The sequence below is a fragment of the Stegodyphus dumicola genome, chromosome 1 (assembly GCF_044657685.1).
Source record: "Stegodyphus dumicola isolate Sdum_Otavi_A_Nest chromosome 1, ASM4465768v1".
Classification (NCBI taxonomy): Eukaryota; Metazoa; Arthropoda; class Arachnida; order Araneae; family Eresidae; genus Stegodyphus; species Stegodyphus dumicola.
In genome coordinates this window covers 280,740,029-280,767,166 of record NC_140768.1, presented here as the reverse complement: position 1 = coordinate 280,767,166, position 27,138 = coordinate 280,740,029, and the positions used below count along the sequence as shown (strand labels likewise).

Genomic DNA, 27,138 nt, shown 5'->3' with positions numbered 1-27,138 from the left:
TTGTTCGTGTTGTTAGGTTAGCACCAGTAAATTTAGCACTCAATTATGAAAAATGTGAGACAAGCAAATGCATGGAATAAAGAAAGCGTTCCTATAATTGATACACAGTTTCAGAATGTTTCTGAAATATATTTAAGAGTTAATGTTCAAATATTTCTGGAACACTTGAAGAATATTTATAGTCAAATTAGAAGTTTAAATTAAAAAATAGGATAATAATAAGTTATACTAAATTGTGACCCAAAACTGTGTCATGGAATATGAGATGTTTTACGATTTAGAAATAAAATGCAGAGTAAGAAAATTTCAACAAATGGGGCAAAATATGGTTTAACTTAATGAGTGTGCCTAAATTTCTATACGGGTTCTGTTACTGAAGAATAATGTTAAACTCAATATACTCTTATGCAATAAAACAATTTTTGTTATCATTCTTTATTATCATCATCTTTCATGTCCTTTTTCTCGCTTGGTGATACGAGTGTATCGTTTTTGGCACCCTGATCTAAATAAAGTCAGCGTAATTTAAAATGTAGGTATGTTCTTCCCACTGAATATGATATCCGTAAGAGATAAGTCAATAGTAAATCATTGAAGGAGAAGATATGTGTAGTTTTTACGTCAATAGTCTAACTGCAAATTACTAATCTTATCTAAGCAACAAAAGTATCATGGGAACTATGAAATGAATTTTTTTTCAGGAGATAAAAACAGAAGAACCATTTCCTTATTTTATTAGGTTTGAAACAAGTTTTTGATAAGTAGAATTAAATTTTTTTTTCTAAAATCAAATTAATTCGAAATTCTATCCTATAATAAATTAGAATATGCCAGGATATAACAAATACTGTCGTAATTGTTATGGGTTTTTGAAATAGTAATAAAATTTTCATTATTAATTTCTTCTCATTGAAAAAAAAAAAAAAAAAAAAAGAGTTGTTTACGGAAAAAAAAAGTTTAATCTTGAGGGTTACCTGGATTTGGTTAATTGTTTGGAACTGCTCGCAGTTAAATGAGGAGGCGTTCCGATTGTTTGATTCTGATTGATGTTGTGCTGATTGTGTGTAAGAATAAATTTTAGAACCCACAGTAATCTAAAAATCAGTTAACATTTAAAAAATTTGCAATTATATAAATTTTCAATATACGCTTGCAAATTAGCGAAGAAATGCATAAAATTAAGGTTTTTTTTTTAAAGAAATTGTATTACGCAAATTTTTTAATGCCAGTTAATTATATCAGATAACGTTTCATCTAAAAAATAACACAAAATGCCGTTTCTAAACACAGTCTGACAAATAGAAGGTGCATGGCAAGCAGAAATAGCATTTCTGTAGAACTCATTCATGTATGCCATGGTATAGCATCTTTCCATATTGCCAGTGATGCTGGAAGACAAGTGTGTAACCGTGAATTCAGGTAATCCTATAACAAAACAAACAAACAAACAAAAATATATATACTGTTTCAGGATTTAAAGTTCTGGTTTGGTTTGTTTGGTTAGGGTATAAGCACCCTCGAGGGCTCTCTAGCTAAGGGAATGGATGCCTTCGTGGAGGACTTCGTGAGTTTAAAGATCTCGAGTGTCATTTACACTATATTACTCCATCGTTTTTCATAATGCAGTGATGCTTCATTCTACATGAACGGCCAACATTCAATATCTGCTATTCTTCCGGGTAAAGAAAAATCCTGTTTCCACTGCAGTTTAGTGTAATGCTGACCTATAATCATGATAGTTAACAGCAGCAGAGCCATATATTCAGTATTTTATGGTGCAAAATCGTCTAATAAGCACAATTGCAGCTAAATAAATAAAATGACAAAATTCTCTTGAAAAATTTGCAATTTGAAAATTATAGATTACTTCACTCGGATTTGGTTAATGGCTGGAGCTGCTAGCAATCAAATGAGGACGGTCAAACGCATCAAATACGGTCATACATAATTACAATCAAATACGGTCTAACACCTTGAAAAACTTACCATTAAAATTTCAAAAAGGGAAAAAAGAATGGCAAATTTCTCTTGAAAAATTTGCAATTTGAAAGTTATATACTTCGGTCTAACACGTTGAATAATTTACCATCAAAATTTCCAAAAGTAAAGAATAAATATTCAAAAAATTTTTAAAATATAAAAATCACAAAAGGAAGAATTAAAAAGAAATTACAATTTGATGATGCACATTTTAAGCTATGCATTCGCAATAAGCCTCAGATTTAAAGAATTAATTCTTAGATATTAAAAGTATCGAATCTAAAAATCTTATATTTAAAATGAGCTGTTCAAAATGACAAAGCCAAGGTATAAAAACGAATTCGCTGACATTGTTTCATTGTAAATCAACATCATATGAAGATTTTTGCACTTACTTAGCAAAGAAAAGGATTAATTATTCAAGTCGTAGCTGTGCTTTTATTTCACTGGATCGCCTGCGCCCAAGATTTGAAACAAATATTTTCGACAAGTGAAAAATCTTCAAAATGAAAATAGTAAATACTTCGAAGATGTTTCCTTGTAGGTGGTAAATAAAATTTCGAATTTTATGGGATTTTTTTTTAATGTTTATTGCATTGTCATGGGCTATCAATGCAATGAAATACAATTTTTTAAATGTTTACCTTTTTTGGTTTGTATACTGACAACTTGATATTTTTTCTATCAGTGATGTCTGTTTTCAGGGAATAAACAGAAGAAATCATCTACTGATTAAATTAAATTTATCTTATCTTTCTTTTGCAGCTTTTGTAATCAAAATGCTTATCAATTACAAAAGAAATCATGCATTTGAATTTTTTAATAATTTAAAACACATATTAATTTTAAATCTAAATGCAAATCCAAATGTTACGGATAGATTTCAGAGGTTGAGTGTAGTTTCAAAAATAATATTGAAATTTTACATAACTTTAGCCTATTTGGTTACCTTATTAAAATAAATATTCATCATATTGCAATCATTAGCAATCAGATTTTCAGAAGCATGCAGAAGAATACACATACTTAGTTCGCTCGTAACGATAAATATTTAAACAAATGAAAATTATAAATAAAAATAAATAAATAAATAAAAAACACATAAATACACATTATATTACGCCCAAAGGGGCGTTTTTCTTTAAAGTTTTGTGTGTTACCTTTATTTATTAAATTTCCTGTTCTTCGCACTTAAACTACATAAAATTCAATTCAACAGCAATGTCACAAAATATTAAAAAACAACACATCTTTAGAATTTCCGATAGACAGACTCGCGCCCTGGAGATAAAAATGTTTTATTCCGTAGTGTTGCCATTGCTCGCTCTGAAATCTTTGAGTTTCTTAATGAAAAATTCGTTAAAGTTTTACAAAACGAAATATATATATATATATAATGTTGTATGAACTTAAATCCAGGAAATAAATTATATATATATATATATATATATATATAAAATAGATATAGAACAAATTCTATGAAATCTGTTAAATTGTTATCTATATGAAATAAATAATAAAATAATTCCAGATTTCAAATTCGGGCTTCCAGATGCCCATATTCGAGTGGAGGATTACGTTATTCAAAATTTGATGGCTCTAGTTACCATTGTTTTTTCACAATGCGAGAAACATATATACGTTCATGCAGATTGTTCATTATTTAATTTCTTTAAAAATAATGCAGGCCGATAATATTGGTGAGAACTATTTGAAAAGTGAAAAGCCTTTTATAGTGAACCAAATGTCAAAATGGCTACCACCAAATTAAATCATAAAAATGAAATCTAAATTTATTTTGCATTACTTTAATCGCATGGCAAAGTGGCATAATAACTTTTATTCTCTACATTAAAAATAACCTCTGGTGTCAGCAACTGTGCTTTTCATGAATAAACATTGTTTTTCGTAGAATCCACAAAAAGGACGCATTCAGCATCTGCTTTGAAAGTCACAGAGGATTTTCACAGTTAATATTTCGTAATACTTCTGGCTACTGTTACGGAAATGATTTAATTAATTTGCATATATTCCTAATCCTCTGAAATTCATATTTTGATTTACTTTGATTCCACATGTTTTAAAAATATAAAGCTTATGCTTTATCATGCACTTAATTCAAAGAGGTGAAGTAAACCTATTTATCAAAATCTGCTATTCTAGGAATTTTTATAAAATTCTTTTCATATTCATCAGTATTATTGTAATGACATCAAAAACACAGTGCTTCCGTATCGCGTTATTGTTAGAAAGAAAATGTGTAAATGTGTTTAATAGTTCCAATTTCTCACCGTCTTCTGAGAGTTTAACCTGTGTATGCTTTAAAAGCCAAAGTTGTTAAACATCATCTCATACAACAACAACAACAACAAAAAAAAAAAGCAAGAACTACTATGGAGTGGAGAATGTTGACCTTTTTATTGAGTATGTATGAAAATTAATTGTATCTTGCTTTTATTATCCTACTTAAATAATAACAAATTGAGTCAAAGCAGTTGAGTTAATTATGAAATACCAGGAAGAAGAGGCGTGCGCAGTAGTTTTAGATGTAAGGTGTTATAAAATGTATAAAATAGTGCACCTTTGTTCTTTGTATAACCCTTTAAAAGGCACTAGATGTTTACCAATTTTTTAAAAATGTTTACCAAAAATTCTAATTTTTCTACACCAAAAGCTGTAATCGTAAAGTTTCTAGTTATTTCCTTTTGATTCTAAATGCAATACTACCCTATGAATGCTCAATATTTTACAGTTATGAAATTAATATACCTCTTTCCAAGGTATCATGTTTGAAGATTTATAAATTCTATTAGAGGGGAAGAAAAAAATTCAAAATCTGCTAATATATAATATACAGATGCTGAATCTTATATATTTATTTCATTTCAGTCAGAAGTGATAATTAACAGAAAATTATTTATACGATTTTAAAACTGGTATATAATATATACCGGCGCCCATTCTGAGGGCACCACGCCAATAGATGGCAGCACTAGTCTTCTCCTTTTCTACTCTATGAGATGACAGCTCTTAATATTATATTAGTTTATGATGTAATAATTTTTTATGATTAATTTACAAGTATTTAGGATTTAATATTATGTTCAAGGGGGGGTATTGGGAGTTTACTGAGCCTGTGCTAGGAGTGAATACAAGTACATTAGTTTCCTGTTATTCTTTGTTTACTCCACTCGAGTTTTCTCACTCCTCTCTGTTGAACTAAAATTTTTATTTCAGCACTTCACCCTTTCCCAGGAGAAAGGCTCCTCGATTTCAAAAGTGTCGTCTGGCGTCAAAATGTTACATAATTGTAGGGGTTAAATGTGGCATGTTAGCCACGAAAGACACCCGTTGCTTCCTGTTTTCCAAAATCCTAGAATGCAGCGAAAATGAAAAGAGGTGATTGACAACTAATTTGTCATTCGGGGATCACGCCTTCTTCCGTTTATGTGATCTTTTCACCCAAAGGGAAAGCTCACTTAAAAATACCGGAAATAGAAATACACTTGAATACATCTCTTAGTGTAACGGAAAAACTGCTGATTTGAACGCATGCTTTTATTCTTTAGGGTATCATCTTTCTTAATTTCAGATGAGAGATTACAGAACAAAATAGCAAGTTTCCCTCTGAGTTAGGATAAAAATAGGTAGTTTTCAGGTTAAATTTTCACATTCACTCATTCCTCCTCCCATTCACTCATTCCTCCGCACATTTTCACATTTCACTCATTCCTCCTCTTAGGTAGCTGACCCAGTACCTTAGGCGGTCAATTCAGTATTTTTGATTTCACCTAAGATTTTTACTAGCGTTCTGTATTAGGTATCCTCGGATACGAAAAATATCCTTTTTTAGGACTCCGGATGTTTTTACCGATGAAGAGGATTCGAACTCGGATGTAAATTCGGAATGCTCCTTTCGAACTTCGAAGTCACAACCAGCGCGATGGAGAAAAGAGGAATTCATTAAGAAAAATGTCAAGAGGAAAGTAAAGCAGTTCTCAGAACTAACTCGTACTGATGCTAAAAAAGCAGCACAATTTATAGGAATGATTCAAGTAGAAGGACCGGAAGCAGCTTATGAGAAATTGATAAATTCTCAAAGAAATGGAACCCCTTTAATATCTGAAAATGAGGAACAAAAACCGAAGAAAAGTAAACTAGAAGAAAAGCAAAAATCTAAGTCTGAGGAGCCATGGATTTCCCCAAAGAAAACCGCGAAGGCTCCGCAAAACCAAGAACCTATTGAAATTCCCCAAGCAACCACTTCGAAAGACTTCATAATGCTAAAACTGATGATGAAACCGAAATCAACCCAGATGACGTACCCTCTCCTATTGCATTCAAACAAGAATATGTAGAATGGCCACAACTCGAAGAACTCAAAAACTCGTGCAAGGAAGAATTTGAAGCTGAAATTAAGACAAATTCAATTTTTTCTGAATGTAAAATCTCACGAAGGCTACAAGTCCGTTCTGCAACTTATGAAGACGAAAAGCATACCCCACCATACTTATCTTACGAGCCATGAAAAACCTTTAAAAGTTATCCTGAAGAATCTCCCTGACAAAATTACAGAGGAAGCAACATTTAAAGACCCAGAGAGATGGAAATACTCCATATTAAAGGTGAAGCAATTTTGCAGATCCCGCAAAAACAACTCCGAAAAACTACCAATTTGGCTGCTCGAGCTGAAGAAAAGTAAAAATGGATATCATATTTATAATTTTAATAATATATTTAGTGTTAACATCGTTACTGAAAAATATAACCTCCGAAAGAGGCCGACCCAGTGATTCAGGTGTCAGGAGTGGGGGCACTCCCAGCACCTGTGCACAAACTAAGAAAGATGTTGTAAATGTGGTCTACCTAATTGAAGCAATATGTGCCAGATGAATAAAGAAGAAAAACCTACGTGCATTTTCGGTAAAGAAAATCACATTGGATGTGCAGTTTACAAAAAAAAAATTTGAACAGAAACCCGCTCTAAAAAAACCAGCAGTATTCCAAAAGAAGCCCGAAGACTTTCCACAGCTCACTAGCATAGAAAGTAATGAAGACAAGAAAGCTCCCAGGACCCAGTACAGTGAAAAAGTTAAATGAAAATTTTCAGAAATACCAAAAAAAGTAAAAGCCACAGAACACTGGTAGTTCCAACTAGGGTTGATTTCAGGGCCACGGGCTGGTTACATGGACGTTTTCGTGCCTTTTGAACTTCTTGGAAAAAGTATGAGATGCAGGTCTAAGTGTCCAATAGAAGAAAAAAGTACTTTTACGTGTATTCAAAATGTTCCATTATGTTAAATATGTGTGTGGGGGTGCGAATCGTGGGTGTAGTCTGTAGAAAGTACAACCGAAGAGGAAGGAGACTGGCAACTCCAACATGGCGGCGGATGAAACTTTCTAAAAAATAATGTCCACTGTAACCTCTTAAAGCGACAAAGCTTAACTGGCTTAAAGTTAAGAAAAAGGAAAAATTCAGGTTATAAAAGTTAAAAGTCTTCACGTAATCGGGATACAGAACGCTTTTGAAATCAGGAACCCCATTTTTTTTAGTAAAAGTAAAGTTTACCAGTTTATTTAAATTGATAAAGCTAGCAGAAAGATTAGAAAGTATTAATTATAGTTAAAAGGGAAAATTACAAGATCTTTTTACATTAAATTTCTTGTCGTAGTCAACTACTACCTCCGATTAAGGTTTAAGTAAAAATTATCATTTCGCTTTAGATGAGAAATTTAAAAATGTAGTTAATACCAGCTTTCCTTAATGATAGAGAAATTTTGAATAAAAGTGTTTTATTCTCTAAATCCACACTGTTATTCGGCTCAGTGAGCTTAGATTTTTATTTTTATATGTTGGTAAATTATGCATTTTCTTGCTTTAAAAGCGATTGAATTATGTTGTTCATATCTTCCGGTTTAAGTTTTTATGTCTTTAGCTAATCTGCATGCAATAGTCTTAAAATTATCAATAATTTAACAGTTGTTTAAGTGAGGCTAAGCTTAATATTTTTAACATAGCAGTCATATTTGTTTACGTTAGAAACTTAGCAGAATAATAAATTAAGTCTTTTTGCACCTTCAGTTTTCTTTTTGCCGAGTGGGACCAAAAGGAAACTTTTAGTTTTGTGCATCAATCTGTCTTCTTGCCTGCTGGCTGAATTGCTTGTTTTTACGCAGAAACTCTAATTTTAATAGTAAAAATTGTTTTTTTTAAATTTTTTTAACTGTAGTTGATGTTTTATGTTTTTCTATAGCTTTCAATTTTTAATGAAGATATTTTGAGTTTTTATGTATTTTTGGCTTGCCGCGAAGTGATAACTGAATTAATTTAATGAGAAACATGTCTCTAATAAAATTCGAGGAAATAAGTTTAAATGAAATGCAGGAAAAAATACGTATAATTTAATATTTAAGTCATGTGGTTTGCACATCAGATTTTTTTAAATGACAAACTCTATGATAAAGCAAGCAGTGGAGAGACTTTTCGAAATAAAGCAGATTTTTATCTCCAGTGCATCAGACTCTTGTCAATCGAAAAAGGGTGCGAAAATTAGAGTTTTTAATTAATACTTCGGTTAATGTTGTACGAAAATGAGAATTATCGAAAAGGCTTCCCACGAATTTTAGGAATCCTGCAGTACCTCTGTCGAAGCTCAATTCCCCGCTATTGCGGAGGAGATAATGTCACAAAGAAACATCAAGCAAACAAACAGACAAACGCTCATTGATTTTAATAGTCCATACTCCCAGACATACTTTTGTTTAAGAAAAGCTTTGCAAAATAACTTACTCTTATATTTTTATTTGATTTCCAGAAGTGCAAAAATTTACGGCATCCTTTGAAAGAATATTTAAATTAAAAATATTATTTAGTACAAAACCAGCAACGTGTAAGAAAATTTAAAATTTTATTTAAGGAAAATTTTTTACTACAAAAGCAAGCTACATAAAAATATATATTCTTCAAATGAAATCCGTTTAATGTATATAAACTTTTGACGATGTTTTCAGAAATTAAAAGTCTCGGATCTTGGCTAATCTTAAATTGGGGGGTGCACATACAGGGCGTGATTCAAAAGTTTCAAGACTTACCACAAAACTAGAAATTTATTGGACATTTAAGTACAGCGGACTAAAATTCTTCAAAATATGATCCTTCAGCATCAATACGGCGCTGCCAGCTGTCAAGGGCTCTCGTCGAAGCCTGCTGGATGGCGTAGATGGAGTCGAATCGCTTCCTTTTTAGGCCTGCCTTTATTCGAGGGAAGAGAAAAAAGATCACTTGGAGCCAAGTCGGGGCTGTAGGGTGGCTGCGGCAGTGTTGTCACCTTGAACCTGATCGAAACTTCGGCGTTGTCATGGTGGAGAATCCAATCGTACTTGATTGCCGGGCGGACGCGGCGGACTTGATCCCTCAAGCGGCGAAGCACTCCAGCGTAAAAGTCACCTGAGACAGTCTGTCCACGAGCAACAAATCCTTGTGAATCACTCCTTTACCATTTAAAAAAAAAAAAAAAAGCATGCACTTTACACGCGACTTGCTCATGCGAGCTTTCTTGGGCTTCGGAGAAGAAGCACTGTGCCATTCTGAGCTTTGATGCTTCGACTACTCAGGATCGTACTCGTTGATCCAGTAGTAACCACTTTCTCCAGAAGGTTCGGATAAACATTCAACCGTTGGAGCATTTCCTGGCAAACAGTCATGCGTCGTTTTTCTGATCCGCCGACAAAACTTTTGGCACACACTTTTCGCATCATCAAATTCTCCGTCACAATCCTCCACACCGTACTCTGACTGAGTCCCAGTTCAACGGCAATTAATCTAGTACTAAGACGACGGTCATTGTTTAAAAGTTCCCGCACTCTCTCCACATTTTGATCCGTTCGGATTGATGATGTCCTCCCAGAGCGGTCGTCGTCTTCAATATTCCCACGGCCATCTTTGAAACGTTTGTGCCACATGAAAATCATTGCACGGGACATGAATTCTTCGTTAAAGGCCTCTTGAAGCATACCGAGAGTCTCCGTGGCGGTTTTGTTCAGTCGCACACAAAACTTAATCGCATAACGTTGCTCCAAGTGCTGCTCCATTTTCGCCTCTCCACTTTTCGACCGAGGTCGATGACACGGACTCCATGCTGCAAGCGATGCGCACTCTCCAGGGTTCCGGAGGCAACAGCCGCAGCGTCAGTTCGTTACCTGAGACCCTCACTACTTCCCCCACCCGGCGGAACCGGTCCGCGCGCGCTCCCCTACTCAGAAATGAACCAGTCTTGAAACTTCTGACTCACACCCTGTATGACTCACACCCTGTATGGTGATTGTTGGCAATGTTTGGGCATTACTGACGATAAGCGTTCTTATTCTCTATTGAACCAAGGCGCCTCATTCTATTGATTATTAACTTTATAGCTAAACATATAGTTAAATAAATTTTTCTATATAGGTCCTGAAACTTGAACTTTAAAAGATTAACAGGATCCTGATGATAAAATAAAATATGAGTAAAAAAATGTTTTTTTTTTTTTTTTTTTTTTTTTTTTTTTTTTTTTTTATGAAATACGATTTATCACATGCAGTAAATTTGCTTTCTTTCCTGTAGCACTTTTAGCGTTTTTCGCTAAGAACTCTGTTGATGGAGTAATCGTCAGATTTATGGAACAGCGAATGAATGGACTGAATAGGGATGAAAAATATGGCTCTATCTCGTGTGGTTGCGAAGGGTTCAACAAGACTTTTGTACCCTTACCAAAGTATGTAAAATAATTATTGTCTGATTAAAAAACATTTGGTTTACAAGCAGTAGTTCTCTGTGATCTCGCATGAGATGAAATTGCTTATTTCTTTACTTGATTTATATAACATCTTGTATTTTTGTAGGGATTTTTATTCGCGTTATCTACAATAATATGATTTAAGATAAAATAATTTATGTAAAATAGTGGCTTTAGTACATCAAGTTCTGTTATTACGCGGCAAATAAGTTCCAAGAAAGCAGAATTTATATTAGAACAATTATAGTGTGTATATGTTACCGTGAAAGACCGAAATTAAAGAATGTCGACTTTCACTGGAGAATATCAACATTCATCAAATACGTCGGTGAAAGACCGAATATTTCACAACATTCTTGTATATTCGTACCCTCACCGGTGTATGTCGACAATCACAGATATGCTCTGGTGGAAGTCGAAAAGAGAGGTCATAAAGTGCCATAATAGTTTAAGTTGTTGCAATAAATAAGATTTGAATCACATAATTTAGTAAGTTTTTTATTACTGTTATTTTATTTTCTCATTTAGAACGTACTGTATAATTAAGTAAGTTTTTAACTTCTATTATTTTCCTTTCTCCTTTTGAATGTATTGTGCGTTTTAGATTCTCATGTTCTTAAGTTCTTATTTCAAGTTTCAAGTGCGTTTATTCGCGACTGAACTACGGAGAAGAAAATATAATATTGTTATATGTTCAACATTCACCATTAGTATATGGTGATACTCTTATTTCTGACTTACACCGGTCAATGCCGACATTCACCATTAGTATATGGTGAATGTCGGCATTGACCAGTGTAAGTCAGAAATAAGAGTATTTGGAAAATATTTCGGACATACACCAAGCGACTGTGTGAATGTTGACATTCACCGGTGAAAGTCGACATTCTCCAGATTTCGGTGTTTCACCGTAACATATACAAAATAAAAGAAAGTTTTGCTTTAAACGTGAAAAAATAATCCAAATTCTCTTAGAAGATCCTTCATGGAAGCATTATGTTCTTTGTAAAACTCAAAACAAACAACAAAATCTAATTTAAAAAAAAGTACAAATGATATGTAATTTTTTTCAAATAAATCGTTTTATTAAGTCTTTATTTGAACAGTCATTTAAGTAAATTATTATTAATTCAAATCACATAATATTAAAACATCTAAGCACATCCTAACTGTAAAATCAGAGCGAGAGAGATATTAGAACTTATGTACTGAAGGGAAATTAATGCTGCCTCATTACTGCGAATAAAGTAGATTTTTCTAGCATTTGAACTCAACAGTGACCGACTGGATAAGACAAACGAATTTCAATCCGGGTTTGAATCCCGACGAACAGACTAGCCGTAAAGGGTTTGTAGTCTTCGCCATGTGTAACGTTAAAATCTAGTTAATTTCTTCTGAAGTTTTCCATAATTATTAATTGACCTGATCTAAGCTTTTAGAATATTTTGAAATCATCATCTTTGTATTAACTAAATTCCTTGTATAAACTAAACTACTTTCCTATTTATTATTAATTTATTTGTTTTACTGAACATTCTAAACCTATTAGATTAAAATCATCTTGATAGAAAATGAAAGAAACTTTTGTTAATTTTTATGTAAAAATTTGAAAAAACTTTATAAGGAACTAAAGAAAGCTTTTAGTGCATTTTAGCTTTTAGTGGTGAAGTGGTTAATACATCCAACAAGAAACTGGAAGATCCGTGGTTCGATTACCGACGTGACCATATTTGATTTGTCCTAATTTCCCTCAATATCCGAACTAAAAATGTGATGAACAATAATTCATCATTGCCTGAAACTGCCAGACTGGTCTTTTGGTCCATGTAGGGCAAAGTATAAGGAATTATAGAATTCCTCTCGCAACTTCCTCGTGATATTCTGATTACAACATCCAATAGAAACTAGTCTGTAATTCGGGAAACTGTTTTATAATGGCTACGTTATACAATCATCAACTGTTCGAAAACGCAGAAACCTTTATAAGTGTGGCTCAACGTAAAGGTAACTGCAGTGATTCGCTTATTAATATTAGTTTCTAATTTGTAAAAAAAAAAAACTTCAAACTACTAAAAAACTATGGCACTGCTATGCAAATAGAGTTTTATTATTAGTTAGTATTCTGATTAACAAAACAAATGAAAGCTCTGCTTTTGTAGCAGTACTCAGGCATAGCTGTGCCTATACCTTTAGGACTTAAGGAGCTGTGCCTTACCTTAAGTCGTTTTTTACAAGCCGATAATAGTCGACTTGTGCAAAAGTGCCAGTACCTTAATGATGGGGTATCTTTATAAAAACGCCCTTGTAGTTCGATTCACGTAGAGGGCAAAGTTGATTTCATGTTAATTGCCTCGAAAAGACAAGCAGTACATGCAACTATCTTGTTATCTATACAGTTATTTTGACGTAGTTTAGATTTTCACGTATATGACGTGAATATAGTCTATTTATAAAATTACGGCTAATTCAAAAACTTTAACTTCAATTTTTATTATAAACATAAAATCTTAAAATGTTTCTTAAATTCGAATATTAAATTCAGTCGAAGGGTGTTAAAAGATAGCGGCTATGAGCCGCGTCTCAAAATAAACCGGCTAAAAACGGAATTCAAAATTCTTTTTTCCAGTACCATTTTAAATCAGAGTCATGTTAAAGCAGCATTTCGTGTATTTAAAATACCTATACTTTTATTCCTACGATTTAAATACAAAGAAATGATTTAATTGAACCTTTCTTTGTTAGTTCTCATGCTGAGGAGATTTTTAATGGAATCCTGAGTCATTCATTTTGTGGACAAAATTACCCAAGAAATGTTTGCGATATGCTTAAAATATGTAAAAATTGTACAGTCCAGTTTGAAAAATGTTCACCTGGAAGTCAAAGAAGCAAAAATATTTGCATAAAAAGTAAGCCCTTTTTTGTTGTTATAGTTGTTGTATCAATTATCTAAGCAATTTTATAAAGATAAACGAATCATAAATTTAGTTTATTATTTTTAAGCAATATTTTGAATAAATAAACATTATAAGGGTCATCAATAAATATTATGAACACCGTCAAGTAAAACGTCACTAACCATCCCATTATTATGCACATAATGAGTACTTTTGGTATACAACAACGACATGTTTATAAAATGGTACACTGACTACCAATAAGTATTTGGACACCTATGCAAATGACGATATCTGAGGTTCCAAGGTACGCCACGGACTCCGCCGGTATATATCGTGTAGGAAACAGCATCGGCTTTAGTCGCATGCAAGATGCCTCGCAGTTCGGAGCTCTCTGATTTCGAGAAAGGTATAATTATCGGGTATCACAAATGTGGCCGATCCTTAAGGAACATATCTAGCGATCTGAAGTACCCAATATCGACAGTGGCCTATGTGATTAAGAAATGGAAGGTGAGCGGTGATTGTTGGAATGTGTCCCGAGTCGGCAGACCAACGAAACTGGGGGATAGAGACTGACGAGTGCTGTTCAGAAAATTCGGAAGAACCGCACCCAACCGATAGCCCTCATCCGCGAGGAGTTTCAACAGGCATCCGAGAGTATTGTTTCAATGAATACCATCCGTAAAGAAGCACATCTGCTTGGTTTTCATGGTCGTGCTGCTGCCCATCAGCCTTTAATCACAAAGTCCAACCGTGCTTCTCGGTTAATGTGGTGCAAAGCACATCGAAATTGAAACATCGAATCAGTGGAAACGGATTCTTTAGAGTGACGAATAAAGGTTCACCCTTTACCGTTCGGATGACAGGGTCTGGGTCTGGCGTCTACCTGGAGAACGTCTCCTGTCAGAATGCATTGTGCCAACAGTCAAGTTCGGCGAAGGTGAAATTATGGTCTTGGGGTGTTTCTCCTGGTATGGCCTGGGACTCTTGGTCCCCATTCTTGGTAAGCTCAACTCCAATGCCTACTGCACTATTTTGGATGACAATGTGCTTCCTACGTTGTGGCAGTTTTACGGGTTGGACCCCTGTTACTTTCAGGACGACAATGCCAGTTGTCATGTTTCGACGTTAACCAAGGCTTGGTATGGTGCCAATGGAGTTCATCGAATGGACTGGCCTGCCCAGAGTCCAGACCCGAACCCTATCGAGAACCTCCGGGACGTGTTGCATCGCCGAATTCAGGGGTGCACTACCCGTGCAAAATCGGTGAAGGAACTGCTATGTCTTCTCCAAGCCGAGTGGAAGAAAATACTACTAGCTGTCATACAAAGACTTGTGGAAAGTATGCCCCGGAGGGTCCCCGCTGTAATTACCTCTCGTGGAGGCTCTACGAACTATTGATTTTGAATAAAGTTAGTTTTTCTTTTCTATCACAGGTGTCCAAATACTTATTGGTAGTCAGTGTATATAAAAGGAAGTCTCCTTAAAACCGTCTTCCACACTTCTAGAAAGTTTTGGACTCGTGTAGAAGCTGACACGCTTCAAAACATGACGGTCGGTGATGTTCTCAACTATAATTTAGCTATATCTCAGGGTAAAACAGTATTCTCTTTTAGCGGTGGTCGCCTTTGGAAGTCTGTCATTGAAGGTAGTTCAACTGGAAGTATAAAACCAACTACACAAGTAATTACTCCAGAGCAGCGGTTCTCAACCTTTTGAGTAACACATGCCATATAAACAAAAATTGAAAAAGTTTAGTACCACCACTACGTTTAACAATGATTATTTTTCAATTCTCAATAGAAATATTTAAAAAAATATATTTTGCCATTTGCACAACCTATTGGCTATTTGTATTCAATATGCACAAGTAAAAATATTAGATTAAAAATTGGTTACGATCAAATTTAAATTAATATTAATTATCAAAATTAAAGTTATAATACTCTAGTTCTACAATATAGTGTGAGATTTGAGCTCGTTTAAGACAGATCAATTTCTTTATGTCTGATCTTATTTCGCTAAGTTTTAACAATAAATTAGGATCCAAATTTAATTTTGTTCTGTATTTATTTTTCAAATATAACATGGAAAAAAATCAGCTCCACCTTCCGTTGCCATTTCTGGCAACCCTTAACTCGACTTTCGGAGAAGCTATCTTACCGCAGCTGGTCATTTCGTAACACTATATTTAAATACTCGTGCAAGTTAACAGTTATCGATGTATCACTATATAGCTCGAGGATAGCATGATTTATCTATTTATTTATTTTTGTGTCATGAAAATTTTGATTTCATTTAGTGAATCAAAAACTGCTCCTGGACATAACTACCTCACACTTGTTGCGGTAAACAGTTTCTTAGTACTAACTTTCAGTTTCTTCAAGCAATGCAACAAACTCGATGATTCAGAGCTCGTCCGTAGATTAAGTTTATTGTTTAATAACCTATCCATCTGCAAACTTTTGCTATCTAGCTACAATTTTATGTGGGCCGCAAATATATTTTAGTTATGTATTTAGAACAAATACATAACTAAAATATATTTGCGGCTCGCATAAAATTGCTTCGGGAGCTGCACGAGGTCCGTAGGTCGTCAATTTGAGACGACTGACTTATAGTATCTTGTAATAAAGACAATTTTTATTCACTTAACTTTTAAGATAGAAGTGGTCACATCTAACACTTGCATATTTAAAAGTACTTGCAAGTAGTTTTTTCGGCTTTCGTCATTATTAAATGAATGTTTTTTATATGTTGTAGAACGCTTTGAAATAAGGGAGCTGTTTTCCATCACTGATGATTCCGGTAAGTCGATTTTTCAACATTCATTTCTGATGTTTTATTTATTCCGTTCATTTTCTAAATTATTTGTAAGTGATTAATAGAATGCTGCACGACTCTTTAAAATGACTGTCTCTTTTTATAAATTGGATTGATTTTGATACGTAAACATACAACAAAGGACTCCAGGTAATGTATAACTTAAAGGATGATTGTTCAGATTTTGCTTACACGAGAAAAAATAACTGCTCAAATTTTAACTTATTGTTTAAGCTCTGTATAATTTCTTTTTACTAAACGAACAACGTATGCATAAAGGGTTTTTAATAGAAGAGGACCCCCGCTTCCCAAGGTGAAATTTTTGCTACCTTAGAAGACTTCGACTGCAGAATGATAGACTCAAATTGCATCAAGAACTAAAGGTAAAGAATAGCTAAGGCATAGTTGAAATTATCAGATCCAAAAGGCCCATAAAAAGTTAGATTTCAGAGTTATGTAAAAGCAATGAAGTTAATGCAAACGTGTCGTTGTTGTTATTGGCTAATGCTCACTTATCTGACCTATAGCCAGCTCAAACCCACGAAATTCCTCGTCGCAAGGAGCGCAAGATACACCTGTCATTGGCAATAGCCTCGAGCACCTTATAGGTGACAGTGCGATTTAACTCAGTTCCGCCCCCAGTTTTGATTGAAAGCACCTCGGGGCGACGGGTCTGAAGATCTCCCACATTCCTCTCTCCCTACCACTAACCTCTCAAGAGGACTTTCGGCTCGCCGCATATTTAGAGTGCCCCCATGCCGCACGGATACTATACATTTACAAACATCTATCCCTTCTACGGGACTCAAGCCCGGACCCTTCGGCACAGCAATTAGCACTATACCAATCGGGTGGCAAATGTTTCCTAATTATACTTATTAAACATAATAGCAATTTATAATACAATAACTGTTAATTTTGTATGTGCCTATCTAAAGTACTGAAATAATTATTTTTATTTTTTTGTTTTGGTTGCTATTTCAAATACACTAATTCAGTTAGACAGGAGGGAGATAGACATTGCAGAATGATATCTTCTACTTTGTGAGAAGTGAAGCAATACAATTTGAGAACAACTGATCGAGTCTAGATCATCTAATCAATCAAATGATAAACAATCAATTAAATTTTGTTCCTGCTCATACTTTTTAACCATCTCCAGAACAATTATTATGCTGTTTTTAACATTATGCAGATACGTGAACACAATATTTTTAACTTGCATTTAAAGTCGTATGAACACAATATTTTTAACTTGCATTTAAAGTCGTATTGTGCAATAAAAATAAGTAAATAATAAAGTGGCCAGCTGCTTCTTCTTAAATTGGGGGCCATTTAATGTTAAAATGGGGCGAATACTATAAATGTAGTGAAATCTCTAAGTGTAGCAATTACGTTATTTAACTTACACATTTCAGATACCATTAGAATACATACAACAAGAAACAAAAAAAAAAAAAAAAAAAAAAAAAAAAAAAAAAAACAGATACGTCCTCGCCGGACTTGTACCTTTCTTATATCACGGATCTTCCATTTACTAACTGGATATACTAATCATTTACACTACGAGAGAGCACACGGGGAATGCAATAATCTTGTAAAGCTTCCTTTTTTTCTCTTTTGTGACAGCAAAATATTTGATTGAGAAACTTTTTTTTTGTAACTTTTATAGATGACAAGGGCAAACTTTTATTCATTCCTTCAACACATTGACTACCACAGCAAAATTGGTAAATTTGCGTCGGGCCATTTTTTAATTCTTACGTTTTCTCATTCCATTTATCTTAAAAATCATCTCAGTAACTATTTTATGTTTGAATTTGTTATTGCTTTGTTTATGTTAACATTTAATTTTTAGTGCATGATTCTAAACTTCTAAATTTTTTGTATTTATAAGCAGATTGCAACTTAATTCATCATAACGTAATGTTAGGATGTTATTTATTTATTCAGTTCATGTTTTTGCCATAATTTTATAGTTATTAGCCCAAAAGGGCGATTTGTCCAGAATGGCTATTAATTTTGTTTTGACATTTTACGTTGAATTACTATAACGGCGAATCACGTTTGTGAGTAGATGTCGTCGTCCGATAGTGATGGAAGTGAATTAGTGTATTCCTTCCTGTAGCGCAGGGTTTACTTTATTCATACATGATTTCTTCAGCCGATGCATAGATGGCACCTTTAATAATAAACTTTAATAAGAAATAAAAAAAAAACTCTCGATTAGATAACAACATAGGTTAGAAACATTTGAGATGTAAGTCCAGCTCTTACTTGCCTGACAGGAAAAAAAATTCCGCATAAAAAATATTGCGACGGTCCTCTTGACCAAAATCTTACCGTCCTCTTCCGCATCCAGGGCCAAAAGTCCCCTCGCCCTCACTGTCCTTTTCGTTCTTTTTCTTTATCTTTTTTTTATTGCTTCTTATAAAAAACAAACCAACCGGCGATCGCCAGTGATTGGTCCGTCGGACTAATAATTTCCTAGCCAGGCTTTTTCCTTCTCTTCCTCGGACATTACAACTTTTTAAAATGTTGCCACCAGACATTAGTGCCATGTATTATATTTAAAGAAATTAAATAATGAAGATTCTGCATAAATACATGTATGTTTCTCGCACTGTGATAAAACAACGGTACCTAGAGCCATCAAATTTTGAATGCACCCTAATATAGGCATCTGGAAGCCCAAATTTGGAATTTGGAATTTGTTTTATTATCTGTTTCATATTTTGTAAAACTTTTACGAATTTTTGATTAACAAACACAAGGATTTCAAAGCGAGCAATGGCAACACTGTACGGAGGGGGGAATACATTATATCTTTAGCGCGCGAGTCTGTGTAGAGGTAATTCTAAAGATATGCTCTTTTAAATATTTTGTGATATTGCTGCTGAATTGAATTTTATAGTTTAATATGCTGCTGAATTGAATTTTATGGCAAAGAACAAGATATTTAATAAATACCGTATTTGCCGACGAATAAGACGCCCCGGCCTATAAGACGCACCCCCTTTTCTATACAGATTTTTGAAGAATAAAACTTTATTACTGATCATTATAATGAATTTACAGTATTTTAAATATAAAGTATTACAAACACAAAGTAATATTTTCTGCAAACACCCAACCTATCTGGGAAAGAACACCTTTTAATCTTCTTCGTCAAAACCCAAACACTAATCTCCAGAGCTAAATGAAGAGTCACTAGAAATCTCTTCTAAATCGGCATCTGAGTCCTCATACAACAAATTGTCCTCTATAACCTGTTTCCATGTTCTTTAGAATACGCAATCACACGTAGCTTGTATGCTATCTTATAGCAATGTCGACGTTGTTTTTGAGCCATAACTTCATCAATAAAATCAACGTCAACATCGCGGGAGAAAATTGAAGAGTAGAAATTTCACACGCTGAAAAGTCGTTCACAAAAATTGGAAAGTTTAAACGAAACCAGCTATGATCGTCGATGGCAGCGCATGCGCATACGTTGAGTTTAGTTAATAACTGACCTCTACGTAACTGTAATATTCCCACATTCTGCAAGGAAAGAAAAAATTCGCGTATAATAAAAAACCTCAGTATCGAAAAGACGCACCCCGTTTTTCAGACCAATTTTCAAAGGAAAAGTTGCTTCTTATACGCCGGCAAATATGGTAAATGTGAAACACAAAACGTTAAAAAAACCGCCAATATAAAAAATAAAAATCTGAAAGCTTTCAGATTTTTTTAATATATATATATATATATAAGCCGGTAGGATAGTTTCCTGCAGCCTGAAACCTCAATGCAAAATTTAATTCAGCTCTTCAAATCATCGTTTTGTGATAAATCCAAGATAATGTGAAAGAAGTGAATCATCAAATTTGTTTTTTTCAGTGTTTAAAAAATAACAGATCATTCTTCTGCTGTGGTGTTTTGCAAGTGCTTCAAAAAATAATCTCGTGTAGTGTTTACAGATTGAAAGTAATCTCTCGATAAATTGAGAAGTTCGAATGCCTAGTGAAAAGGAATATTGAATTTGCTTCGCCGATCTCTACAATATTTAGAAAAAAAGTGCTTTAAATCATCAGTGAATTACCGTTTAGGAATTAAGCATTACAGCGGGTTCAAGGTCGATCCGAGTTAGTGTTTGCAAGTATGTGCGACAGAAAATTATTTGCACTTCTGCTTTTTCAACAGCTCAAAAATTATTACAATCGTGTGAACCTAGCTCAGGAACTAAATTATTTAATGTGCTGCGAATTCTATAGTTTTCATTTCAACATTGGTTAAAATTTCTGCAATTTGTTTTGAGAAAATCTGAAATTCTTGTTCATTAATTTTTCTAATTTTTCATAATTATGTGTGAGCAAATTAAGTAATTAATTTTAAGCTATTTAAATTATTCATTGGGAAGGATATTAAGATAAGTTTTTATGTTTTTGAAATTTTGTTGAGAATTTTGAATACGAATTTTATAAATATTCTAAAAATAAAGATGTTAAAAATAAGTGAAATTAGTATAGATAAGTAATATGAAATTATGGTAAATGCATGTTAAAATTTATGGGTTATTCTGTGTTAAGTATAGTATGATGAGGGTGTACTGGTTCCTTCAACAGAGGCCTGTAATTACCTCTGTACAGTTGTTCCTTTTACCCTCTTCATGCAAGATAATGTTGGAGGCTCTCATTTTATGAATGCATGTAAATTTTTTATATTATTATTATTATTATTATATTTTTTTTTATTATGGAATGTATTAGTGCAGTTCTCAAAGGCCAGTTACCTTAATGCAAGGAACGGAGGCCTTTTCAAGTAACTGTCTAGGCACCCTGGGCCACCAGTGCATAGAACACACTGGTTAGCTCAAGAGGACAGCCCTATTGATGGATATGTTTGTTTAGTATTGCGAGGCTTTCTAGTTTGGTAAAATAAGGAATTGTAGATGAAAGATAATAACGGTGAAACCATAATTTCTGAAACTGTTACTCCTAATATATTTATGGTGTTAAAATATAATTTATCAGTATAGAAATAAGTATCATAAATATTTATGTGCATTACATTTAATTATAAGTAACGATTATGTAAAAGTTTATTTTGTGATATTCTGTAATAACAAGAACCTTCCCTGATGAATTATGATTATGTGAACTCATAAAAATAGAAAAAAAAAAAAGACTGTTGACTTTTGGACTGAAATGCTGAAAAATTCAATAGGACTCTAAAAATTAAGAATCTATTTTTAAAAAATTGATATTTATAAATAATACTTTACAGGATCAAAATTTTATTATTTATTTATATATTTTTTTTAATTTGCTAGTGCTTTAACTCTTTCTCTTTAAAAAGGCTTCTCTGTCGCTACGCCTTTTTCTTTTTGAAGGGGGGAATATGTAAGACAAAAATATATGAATCAAAATTATAGATTAAACTATAAACATTAATTCTTCCTCTCTATTCTAAAATCGTAATAACTTATCTGCATTGCGTCATTCAAATTAATCATGCGATCTTACGTAACCGTTAATACCAGATGCCTCTTGACAACCAATCACCGAATTGTAAACCAAAACTTTTCTCTTCGCGTGCTTCCATCTTTCATAACTGCGTACTTCAGCTTTTGCTCTCTACTGTGCTAAGATGTAATTTCGCTGGCTTGCTTGCTATCCCAACAATATCAAGAATGTAAATCTTCTGTGGAAAGGCACGACTAGAGTGCCAAGTGATCTGTGGCCACATATGTCAATTGCAAATAAAAATGGAATTAAAACTGCCTTGACTGCCAAGTTCTTCTACGCAATCAAAATTCTTCTTCAATATGGACCTTGACACGCATCTACACTGCTCCGTCATTTCCTTTTGCTTTTATTATGACATATATATATATTTGTTTAACCGTATTTATTGTGTATGTATTTATTTCATTGTTTTGTTGATCTTTTAATTCTGAATCGATTGACGTTCGAATTCTAAAGACAGCTCAAATCGAACTAGAAATACGAGAAACTCTCCTGAAGAAACTTGGCGACAAATTTTGTCCAAATGCAGAATAATATTCAAGTTTTAGCTAATCCAAAGAATATGTATGTTCTTTGCATAGCCTTACAATAATTTGGAAATATTTGGAAAACTCAGTTTCGAAGCAGCAGGAGCGATTTCTTTTTTTTTGGGGGGGCGAGAGCTTCCAGACGTGTTTACCCTCCTCCTTCGATAACTGTATTAATAATAACCAATGAACGGCCATCAGCAGCCAGTTAGTTTCAGTTTAGTCTTTGTGAATTCCTGACACTTCTGTATAATCTCGAGCTTCTATTCTCTGATAACTGCTTTGGACTTTGCTCTAAGCAATTCTGGTTACCTGTAATACACTGACTACCAATGAGTATTTTGACACCTGTGATAGAAAAGAAAAACTAACTTTATTCAAACTGAATAGTTGGTAGAGCCTCCACGAGAGGTAATTACAGCGGGGACCCTCCGGGGCATACTTTCCACAAGTCTTTGTATGACAGCTAGTGGTATTTTCTTCCACTCGGCTTGGAGAAGACAGAAGTTCCTTCACCGAATTTGCAAGGGTAGTGCACCCCTGAATTCCGCGATGCAACTCGTCCCAGAGATTCTCGATAGGGTTCAGGTCTGGACTCTGGGTAGGCCAGTCCATTCGACGAACTCCATTGGCACCATACCAAGCCTTGGTTAACGTCGAAACATGACAACTGGCATTGTTGTCCTGAAAGTAACAGGGGTCCAACCCGTAAAACTGCCACAACGTAGGAAGCACATTGTCATCCAAAATAGTGCAGTAGGCATTGGAGTTGAGCTTACCAAGAATGGGGACCAAGAGTCCCAGGCCATACCAGAAGAAACACCCCAAGACCATAATTTCACCTTCGCCGAACTTGACTGTTGGCACAATGCATTCTGGCAGGAGACGTTCTCCAGGTAGACGCCAGACCCAGACCCTGTCATCCGAACGGTAAAGGGTGAACCTTGATTCGTCACTCTAAAGAATCCGTTTCCACTGATTCGATGTTTCAATTTCGATGTGCTTTGCACCACATTAACCGAGAAGCACGGTTGGACTTTGTGATCAAAGGCTTATGGGCAGCAGCACGACCATGAAAACCAAGCAGATGTGCTTCGCTTCCTTACGGATGGTATTCATTGAAACAATACTCCCGGATGCCTGTTGAAACTCCTCGCGGATGAGGGCCATCGGTTGGGTGCTGTTCTTCGGAATTTCTCTGGACAGCACTCGTCGGTCTCTATCTCTCAGTTTCATTGGTCTGCCGACTCGGGGCACATTCCGACAATCACCGCTCACCTTCCACTTCTTAATCACATAGGCCACTGTCGATTTTGGGTACTTCAGATCGCTAGATATGTTCCTTAAGGATCGGGCACATTTGTGATACCCGATAATTATACCTTTCTCGAAATCAGAGAGCTCCGAACTGCGAGGCATCTTGCATGCGACTAAAGCCGATGCTGTTTCCTGCACGATATATACCGGCAAGGTCCGTGACGTACCTTAGGACCGCAGATATCGTCATTTGCATAGGTGTCCAAATACTTATTGGTAGTCAGTGTATTCCTCGCATATTAAGCATGTACACTGCGGGGGGGGGAATGAAACAGTTCCTATATCTCCCGTTCTATTGGGCCGATTGACGGAATTCAAATTGCGTTTTTCATGTCTCAAAAGCACGACTTAGTGATATATATTAGATTTATATACAGCATTGTTCTGACATAGGTATTTGGACACAAAATCAGACTTTTTCTGAAATAACATACCAATTTTCTTACATATTTCGATTCGACGACTCAAATTATGCATAGATATTAAATTTTGTAAAATTTGGTGCGGAATTTACGGAGAAATTAAAAGATTTGTTTTGACGCATGTTTTTCAGTTTGCACCAAGAGTAATTCACTTGGCGAACTTCTTAATATATAGCACCCAATTTTCCTTTCCTTTCCATTATGCCGGAGGCGAAAAAAAAGGTACCTCGTTCCTACTTTCTAATAATTTTAATAAAGTGTCTAAACCACATTTGATGTTTTATCGCTTTCAACAAATATGCCAAATTTCCAAATGCGCCTATATATAAGTTCACGTATATCTTCGGAAATTTTGAATAAAAAACTGTAATTTTTTACAGGTATAATTAGAAATACGTCTACTTTAAGACAATGGTAAAAATTTTACATGTTATAGTTCAAAGTTTTTTGAAAAGTTTATAAAAATTATTTTAAAAAATACAAATTTTAAAAATAAATCATAAAAATTGGGTGAATTTTGTTTGGAATGAACCCGAATTTCGAAATGTGAAAGGAAGAATCCAATAAGTTTAATAAAAAAGAGAGATTAATAAATATATACCAAACTCAATTAATATTGAGGAGATAAAATTTTGAGAGCTAATTTTTTAAAAACTATTCGTGCGATTTTTACAAAACTTGGTAGGTTAGCGTAATTTGAGTCGTAGAATTGAAATATGGAAAAAGATTGGTATGTTATTTAAAAAAAAGTCCGATTTTGTATCAAAATACATATATTAGAGCATGCTATGTATCAATCTAATACATATTCTAAGTCGCGCTTTTGAGACATGAAAAACGCAAGTTGAATTTTGTCGATCGGCTCAATCGGCTCAGTAGAACAAGAAAATATAGAACTGTCTTTTTTTTTTTTTTTTTTTTCCGCTGTGTACCTTTCCTCCATTTTTCTCATTGTGCTATTTACAGCTGTTTATATTGTTGTATGAGTTTTTATTTATTTCAATGTCATCCTGTTCAACTGATGTAATTACTAAGGAGATCTCTTCAAAAGAGTAGAATGCAGCAGTGAATTTTTATTATGACATAAGCATAGAATATTTATAATTTGATACAAACTACATTAAAAACCTCTTACTCTGAAAAAGGTATGCTTTTAATTTTAAGAGTCGTTGGTAGTAGTAAGAAGTGATTTATAACATATTATAAAATATCAGGTACATAATATTTTAGAATCTTGATTTTCCTTTCGTTTAGGTGATATTGGAGATGACTCGAATCAGATATCAAGAATTAAACGAGATCTCACAGGCTGCCCTTACCCGACATATATGAGAACTGCTGATATCGAATGCATAAATTATCCAAGTTCTATGTAAGTAAAAGCAAGAAGAATATGCCATTCTAAAAATAAATTATCGATAAAAAATAAAAATAAGTTTATTTGACGTTAATAATACTTAAAAAGATCTGATGTGTACACCACATAACTTCCTTGTAGGGAATATTAAACTGCATGCATTTTCCCCTGCATTTCATTTAAACTTATTTCCTTGAATTTCATTAGAGATAAATTTCTCATTCAATTAATTCAGCTCTCATTTCGTGGCAAGACAAAAATGCATAAAAACTCAAAATATTTTCAATAAGAATTGAAAGATATAGAAAAACAGAAAATACCAATTACAGTTAAAACAATTTTAAAAAAATCTACAATTAAAATTTCAGTTTCTACGCAAAAACAAGCAATTCGGCCGGCAGCCAAGAAAGCAGAAATTTTGATGCACAAAACTAAAAGTTTTGTTTTGGTCCCACTCCGCAAAAAGGCGCTGAAGGTGCAGAAAGACTTTTCGGCTAAGTTTCAAATGTAATCAAATATAGGTGCTGTGGTAAAATGAAATTAGGCTTATCCGCACATAAACAATTTTAAAATTCTTCATAATTCTACAACTATCCCATGCAGATTAACTAAAGGCATAAAAACCTTGACCGGAAGATAAGAACAACATAATTCAATCATTTTGAAAGCAAAAAATGCAAATTTATTAACGTATAGGAATAAAAAACTGAGCACACGGAGCTGAGTAACAGAGTAGGTATATATATATATATATATATATATATTTGATGAAAACTCTCAAATTGCGTTTTAGTTTGAGCTTTAAATTTATAAACTGAATTGATGTTTAACTATTTCACCATCCTGCAAAAATTAAATATTTTGTACCCTTTTCTCCTCCAACGATAAACTTTTTATTTCTGAAAATGGCTTTAGTTAGCGATAGAAATATTTTATTCCCCACGCCCCCTTTGTCGCATTTTAGCTAATGTGCTTATTTTTGCTTTAATAATTAAGCTTTTACCTGCAACCATCTTGGCGCAATTTAGCGGTTTTTTAAGGAAGAAAAGATAAAAGTTACTTATCGACTGTAAGCTGGTGGCTTTCGCACATTTCTTTTAGAATGATTTTCAAAATACAGATATTTATCGTAAGTCGTAAACATTATCAACATATGAAAAGAAAACATATTTTAGCAATTTAATCAATCATTTTTATAATTATGTATTATTTTTATTTATTTACTTGCATTTTAAGTTATAATTTGAATGTGTATTTTCGTGTAATTTAGTTTGTGGCCACGTATTTTGCGTAAAAGTGCTGATTTTTACTGCAAAGTTGTAAATCTCGAATTCTGAATCAGTTAAGATTTAAATTGAGAAAACAGCGATATTAGAAATCGAGATATAGGGGGAAAGTTTCCCTCACAAGGTTTCACGAAAATTATTTTCATCAATTTATCAATATTTGTAAATATTTCAATATTTTTTTCCATGCGTTTTTTGGTGTTTTTTCCATGCGTTTTTTTGTGTTTTTCCATGCGTTTTTTTGG

At 33.8% G+C, this 27,138-nt stretch overlaps 1 protein-coding gene across 1 annotated transcript in view; it reads left to right on the top strand.

Annotated features, from left to right (window-relative positions):
* Nucleotides 1-4,244: 4,244 nt before the first annotated feature.
* LOC118194274 (uncharacterized) overlaps nucleotides 4,245-27,138 on the top strand; it is a 40,262-nt gene continuing 17,368 nt past the window's right edge. The window contains exons 1-5 of the mRNA XM_085807690.1: nucleotides 4,245-4,404; nucleotides 10,583-10,733; nucleotides 13,497-13,660; nucleotides 16,415-16,459; nucleotides 25,505-25,622. Of these exons, the coding sequence (XP_085663816.1) occupies nucleotides 4,374-4,404; nucleotides 10,583-10,733; nucleotides 13,497-13,660; nucleotides 16,415-16,459; nucleotides 25,505-25,622 (509 nt within the window). The 5' untranslated portion in view covers nucleotides 4,245-4,373. The remainder of the gene's footprint in view (nucleotides 4,405-10,582; nucleotides 10,734-13,496; nucleotides 13,661-16,414; nucleotides 16,460-25,504; nucleotides 25,623-27,138) is intronic.